This window comes from Triturus cristatus, chromosome 9 (genome assembly GCF_964204655.1).
Source record: "Triturus cristatus chromosome 9, aTriCri1.1, whole genome shotgun sequence".
NCBI classification, from domain to species: Eukaryota; Metazoa; Chordata; class Amphibia; order Caudata; family Salamandridae; genus Triturus; species Triturus cristatus.
In genome coordinates, this window is record NC_140592.1 from 232,592,406 (window position 1) to 232,599,900 (window position 7,495).

Consider the following 7,495-nt stretch of genomic DNA (forward strand, 5'->3'; position numbering starts at 1 on the left):
AGTGGAAAGTGAATCTAAAAAGCTGGAAGCTTCTAGCTGTTAAGAGTCCAAATGAGACCTGCCTATTTGGGCGTTTTTACACTTGCCCTATGGGACAGGGTACAGGTAGTCCTGCCCTCTTTTCTGAACCACCACTAGGGCCATTTCACATAGATGGTGCATGATGGACATTACTTCTAGGCATATAATCCAGTGCGATTTAAGAGGCTGCCGATTTTGTAGCCAGAACAGTGGAGTCTTTTGTATCCTTCCAATTATGATAGAAGACAATTCAAATTCAATAGACTGGGAATATCAGGGGGACATCCTCAGTCTTAATTGTTGCTGCTCAATAAACTATAGATCTTTATAAAAATTGTCTATACACCTGTCAGTTTTGATGTTGACTGCCAAGCTTGGCATAGAGTTTCTTGAGTTGAGTAGAATTGGCAGTCTTTTTGAAGCGTCTGTCTGCAATTCCAGTCTTCTTTTAGTTAGGAACTGTCTCGCCTAGCTTCGTAGCTCATGATTTTCTCAGGATGTCCAGAAAACCTACCTGGATTTCAAAAACGTTTGACAGATCCAAGCTGTTTGGAGACAGCACTGACTCTACCCTGGAGAGATTCATAGATGGCAGAGCTACAGCTAGTTCTCTGGGTCTCCAGGTACCCCATAGGAACTACTGACAATTTTGCAAGTTTCAGGGCTTTGTGCAAGAGATTATTTTTCACCAAAGGCAGTTCAGTCATCCCCATCAGCAGACTCACAACCAAGTACCCAGTCAGTACAATGGCCAGGTAAGGTTAGAGGCTGTAGCAGACAGCCTCCTGCTCCTTTTGTGCCAGCTCATATGGAAGTAGCTTTAGTTTTACTATGTCAGAGCGTGTGAGATCAGTGGGAGGTCGGTGTCCTTCTTTATACAGATCTGAAAGTCCAAAAATTTGGACCAGTGGGTCATTCGAATTTTAGAAATGGAGTATGCCATACCCTTCAAACTGACCTTGTCTAAAGTTCATTCAATCAGAAGATCATCTCTGCACCCAGCAGCAGGCGATGGCAGTCCTGCTACAGAAAGCAACACTAGAGTTGGTGCCAGAGCAGGAAAACTGAGCAAGGGTGATGCACCCAGAACTTCCTGGTTCTCAAGAAGTACAGTGGCCTTTGTCCAATCCTGTATCCCGTGGTCTTGACCCACTTCTTTCACAAGGAAAAGCACACAATACTGTACCTAGCTTAGTTTATTTTCGTGTTGGAAGCGGGAGACTAGATAGGGTCCTTCGAATTGCAGGATACCAACGCTGTGATTCGTGGTAGCATTCACTCACTACCAGTTCCCAGTCCTCCCATTTGGATTGATATCTGTTCCGTGAGTCTTCTCCAATTGATGGCTGTGTTGGTGGTTGCCCATCTTGGGGATGAAAATCCAGATATTCCATTACATGGACTACTTAAAGTGATGGTCACTGCAGATGGTGTCGTGCCAGATTGAACTCAGAAGCATGCCTGTTTGATCAGGGCTTTTCCGTCCACATGCCCAAGTCACAGCTCGAGCCCTCTCCTTGCCTCTTGTACATAGGGGCAGTGCTAGATCTAACATTGCTTCTGGCCTCCTCTCCACCACCGAGGATCTGGGGCATTAAGGATAGGATTACAGTGTTTCTGTAGTGGGCTCTGATTCTGCTTGGAGATTGTCCGGGGACACCTACCTTCAGCCCAGCTGCTAGAGGAAGTGGACGATGTCATTTTTTCTGTTTGTTGTGATTCCACCAAAATGGTGTTCTCTGGAAGGTGGAACAGATTTGGGGATCCCTTGAGGGCTACCGGTCATGTATCCTCAAATACGAACTTTCATTAGCTAACACCTCTCCCTCCCCCACAGGGCTGTGCTGCAGGGACTGTTAAAGGGTATTTGACAGGCTTCTGTGCTTTAGTCTGCCTTCCAGACCAACCTTCCCTTTTTAAGCCACCCATTGTCATCATGTTTCTGAATGGAACTTAATTCCGTTTTGATATTATTGATGGAGTCTCCTTTCCAACAACTTTATAGCCAATACCACTCCTGTCCAGAGTACTCAAGAAGATCGGGACTCACTGGGCCCAAGTCATCCTAGTTCTTCCGGACTAGGCATGGAGAGTATGGTATCCAGAAATCCTGAGCTTGATTATCTATCCTTCCAGGCTGCCTCTCCAGGACGATCTGCTGTTGCAGCAGCATGGTCTGGTCCTCCACCCGAGCCTTCGCACTCTCCACCTTCATGCATGGAGATTGAGCGGCAACAGTTGAACACCTTCCTCTAAAGGTGTTTCATGTCCTCTTGGCAGCCTGGCACCCCTCGATGAAAACTGTATTAATCTGATGTCGGAACAAGTTTGTGGATTAATCCCCTCCATGCCAAACTGTCTGACGTCTTGCTTGTTTGAACTCTTTTCCTGTAAGGTCTTTCTTTGGGCACGGTTAAAAGTAATCTTTCGACCTTTTTAGCCTTCTTATGGTTGCCTGATCAGCCCTCATTGTTTAAGTGATCTGTTTTGATTCATTTGTTTAAATAGCTGCGGCATAAATACACCTGTCTCCTTTTGTGATTATCCAGTGTAAGCTGTCTCATCCTTACTTCTCTGATGTGCACTCCATACAAGTAGGTCTACAGCTGTTCCTTACTACCCCTTCCCATCAAGACTTTGCTTCTCGTTGCCATTACCTCAGCATGGTGCGTTAGTGAGCATAATCTGCCATACACCACCTTCTTTACCAACAAGCTAATTCTGCGGATTAGGGCATCCTTTCTGCCAAATGTTTGGATCCCATTCCACTTTGGTCAAACCATCACCCTGCTGACATTCTGTGCACAGTCTCACTCCTCTAACGAAGAGGAGAGATTCTACCTTTGAACCCCAAGAGAGCTTTGAGCTTCTAAATCAGTGCTTTCCAAACTTTTCATGTTGCTGACACACTTTTTACACACGCATCATTTCGCGACACGGTAATTGAGTTTTACTAGCAAAATATATGATTTATAAAATAATAACATACATACATTTTCAAGACTGCTGTCGTTTAGGGGTAACAATATGTAAATATGTGCAAGAATTAAAACAATGTGAATATAACCAGCAGCACTCACTATTTTAATGAAGTTGATAGCGAGCATGTGGAGCTGCAAGAGCCACTTCACTGGCGATGCTGCTGTCACATCCCCCTGTGTAAGCTTGAATAGGTCTGCGGGGGACGGCAGCAGCGAGCGCCGCAGGAGCCGCAAGCATGTAAAGCTGCGCCACTGGTGATGCTGCTTTTGCCCCCCTGCGTAAGCTTTGAAGGGTCTGCGGGGGGCAGGAGTCTAGGGGGGGCAGCAGCGAGAGCTGGAGCATCCTTTACTCACCGCCGGAGGTTCCACGGGTCTGCGGGAGGGCAGCAGCAGTGAGTGCCGGATGCCACTGGTGCTATTGGCCTCCCCCTGACCTAGTTTGAACGGTACTGCGGAGTGTGGTGCAGAGCACTGCACTGCAGGAGCCACCGGCAGTCTACTCCCCTCCACTGCCGGATGCTACAACAGGTCTGAAGGAGGGTGGCAGCAAGCTGCAGCGATGCTCCAACTCCAATCACTGCTCGCTGCCCCACCACAGGAGACTCCTCCTCTTTTGCAGAAACAGGTAATGCGTCAGCATGCGCAGTACCGTCCTGCACGATGCCTAGACCACGTTGTGTGACACACCTGCAGACGGCAGCCGACACACTAACGTGTTGCGGCACACCGTTTGGAAAGCACTGTTCTACATAGATCATACCAAAAAACACCACCTGGACGATCAGCTCTTTGTGGGGCCTGCTGGAGTGAAAAAGGCAAAGCTGTGCAGAAGCATACCATCTGCTGCTGGGTTGTGCTCTGCATTAAGATCTGTTATGCATTACAGAAGAAACAGCCTCCAGAAGGACAGTGTGCTCAATCTACAAGGGCCAAACCTGCTATCACTGCTTTAGCACGTGGATTCCCTCTCCTAGACCTATGACAGGTAGCTATGTGGGCGCGTCTCAGTATGTTCACAAAGTGCTACTATCTGGATACAGGTGTGCTTGGACATTTCTAGATTACTTTATACAAACTCATCCATTTAGTCTAAAATGATTACTTTATGGTGACTGTTGACCCCTAGGACACATCCTTCAGTGTACTGACTGATGCATTGTGCACTTTGACTGTTCCTTAGATTGCGATGAATGGTAAACAATCAATTCACAGTTCTCCTGTTTGGGACAAAATCAGCTCTGAGATTGTTAAATACATGTCTGGATCATCTCCCCACATACGCTGTCCAATTATTGGCGCCTATCCATTATGATCTGGGTGTGCTGACAAAGCCAACTCTGTAGACTTGATATGTCATAAAATAAATGCTTTCTGCTCAAAAATGTATGTAGCACACGTAAAATGTTTGGTACCAACTACATTTTGATAATGTCTTGTTTGTTTCCCTGTTGTGAATTAAGAACTTTAGCAGTGTGTTACCAGCCAGGACTGCATCTGAGACTGTGGTCTTTATAAATGGCAGACACCAACCTTTTTTTAAAGCGCGTTCGAGCTGCTAGGAAACCACTTTTTTTCAGCCAATAAGGTGACATTTTTATTCTGTCAAAAACCATTTATCTTTTTTAATCAGATTTGTTTTATTTCAACAAGTCCACAGATTATTCCTGAAGTTCTCTGACCCAAATGTAGTCATGCATGCATCAATAAGATCCACAGATATTTCTACTGACCCCAATTGTATTAGTTAGCTCTTTTATTTGTAGAAGCCAGTTTCTTTCTGGAAAAGTGGCTGAGAAATATTTATGTACTCTTAAGCGAACAACATTCTCATGTGCATTGATCAGGAGGGTACATTATTAGGATTTATTGAAATATTGACAGCTTCTGACATATCTGCCTTCAGTTTTACACAGTGACAGTGTTTCTGTGATTTGTCTCACACTCAAATCCATTTTTCGTTCTGAAACGTATAAGGCTAGTTTCAATACCCTTTGCAGTAGGATTGAGTTTATCCTATTATTCATTAATTCTCCCCCCACCCCCCTCCAACCTGATCAAAGACTCTGAACTGGAGATAACTGGCAGTGCATGAGTGTGTAGGAAGAATTCAGATACCTAAAAATTAATCACTTTTGGAAGGAAAAATAAAATAACTGGCCAATCACCACTCAGTAATCTTTGTGTAGTCCTCAGTTATAATATGGTGGTGCCAACTGTGTTTTAGGGGTGTTGGATCTTTAGCCATTGTCTTCAGTAGTTTAACACTGTTATTTGCTCTCTATTTTAGGTTGAGATTGAGAGTGGTGCTGAGCTTACAGCTGATTTCTTGTATGAAGAGGTGCATCCAAAGCAACATGCATACAAACAAGCATTTGCAAAACCCAAAGGACCAGCTGGAAAAAGAGGACAAAAGCGAATCATCAAAGGGCCTGGGGAGAACGGTGATGACAGTTAAGTGCTCCAGTGATGGATTGGTAATGGAGCTATGAACAATCAAGAGGATCAAGCTCATTACATTGATCACCAAGACCACTTTCATTGACTCTCCACGTTTTTTCCTAATTGATTATCTGCCCAGTTTCCCATTGTGTGGGTGTTATTCAGTGGGAGGATTGGTGGCTTAGAAAGGGAAACTGATTTTTTTTTTCTTTTAGGCTGTCCCTTTATCACTGTTTGTGTGTGGAGGAGGATAGCCATGTTTGTACACCTCATCCTCCCCTGAATTGTTGTTACTTCCTATGTTGGGCCATACTTTGTCTACATACTCCTGAGCTGCGGGATGGAGTTGGCTTGGGATTGAAATAATCCAGTCAATTGACTTCTTCCCAGTTTCCCTTATTTCCTCTTGTTCCATAACATTTCTACTTGGGAAGAATGCCACACACAGCCTCTTATAATATGGGACTGTACCCTTGAACTAACCTTCTTGGTGATTGTTCAGAATGTTGCCAATGGGGGGCCTGGTGACGATGGTGACATTTGATGTCTGTTCACTTTGTATTGGTGCTTGTTACACTGTGTGTCTGGTCTGTGATGCATGTGGGTCACAGTTATTCGTCACACCCCGGGCATTGGAGTAGTTGGTGACTACATTGTGTTACGTTTAGACCTTGGGTTTAAGATGACTGTGAACAGTTGCACCTCTAGAACTTTGCTTTGTTGCCATTTGCTAATTACTTGTTTTAGTTCTCAAAAACCATGATATTCATAAGTCACCCAAGTTTGACACCATTCCAACTACAGTTTTCCACTAAATTGTCATCTTGCTTTACTGCACACGGTAAATGCATATATAGCTTTTAACTGCTTTTAACTGCTCCGTGGCAAAATGTTAACGTTGAAAGCAGAAGCACCTGTGAAAGATTTAAAGGTAGAAGTTTTCCTGTCTGTTATAAGCTGCAAACAGAGTTGCTTCTTTGTTGCTGACATGTTAAACAGAGAAATCAGTTTCTCTAATCTTGTACGCTGAGCTGGCTAATTTGGACTCACTTGATAGTGAAGACCTCAGGATAAGGATTCCAGTGCATCCGAGGGTGATTTCCCTCTAACAATCACACTCTGATGTACAGTTAGTTGTTCTGTGGTGTCTAAGGGTTACTATAGTATCTTAAACATGATGGACAGTTTGCCCATTTTCTTACTTTTGTCTTGAAATATCTGACCTGAGAAGATAGCCACATTTTGGTATTGGTTCGGCTTTGGTGCAGGCCTCTTTAGGTGAACATTCTAACCCTATTATTAACTTGAAGACCAGATCTCACACAAATGATCAATAAAGGGCATCCTCTTAATCTGTCACATTTTTTTTACTTCCTTGTTTCCACTATGAGATGCTGGAGATAAAGTTGAAAATCTCTTTTTGAGCTCTGTGTATTTTGAGGTGGGGGGGATAGATACGGGTTTGTACCTAGGGTGGTAAGATATTCTTCCACCAGTGGATATCGCAATTACAGGTGCTTTCCTGGGTGCTTCTGTCTCTCACTAGGGCAAGTCAATCAGTTTTTTTCATCCAGGTCAGCCTACCAAATCATGCTGTTGCCCAACCTTTACAGGGACAGCGGGTGCTGGAAAGGAACCTGCGTCTACTAGAAACTGGAGACGTGGTCCCTGAGAAATCACCTGAACTCTGGCGAGTTTGCACATTCCTGATCGAGCTGGTATTCGCGATAATCTTTTGATGGTGGGGAAAACATTCAGAATACTGTGCATTACTGGATGTTGTGTTTTTAAAAGGAATAAAAACATATTTTTAAACTCTGGTGTTGGTACGCTTTTATTAGAAACGACTCGCGTCTGAATAAAATGCATTTCTTGTGTGTAATTAGATAAGGCCAAATATACTGTTCCATCTACTTTAATGTATTTTGCTTGTTTACTGAACTATGTCTCCAAACTCGGATGTATTAGTGGTAATGTAAACAGTAACTATGCTGTAAACATAAACTCCTCCTCTATAAAGTGATTTTCATTAAAATTGAAAAGCACTGAATAGT

General features: G+C 43.8%; 1 protein-coding gene across 2 annotated transcripts in view; it reads left to right on the forward strand.

The window, feature by feature from the left end:
- The window catches only part of TWF2 (twinfilin actin binding protein 2), a 239,132-nt gene extending 231,876 nt beyond the window's left edge, over nucleotides 1–7,256 (forward strand). For both annotated transcript variants that reach the window (XM_085624807.1, XM_085624808.1), the window contains one exon: nucleotides 5,290–7,256. In XM_085624807.1, the coding sequence (XP_085480933.1) occupies nucleotides 5,290–5,457 (168 nt within the window). In that variant the 3' untranslated portion in view covers nucleotides 5,458–7,256. The remainder of the gene's footprint in view (nucleotides 1–5,289) is intronic.
- Nucleotides 7,257–7,495: the final 239 nt, after the last annotated feature.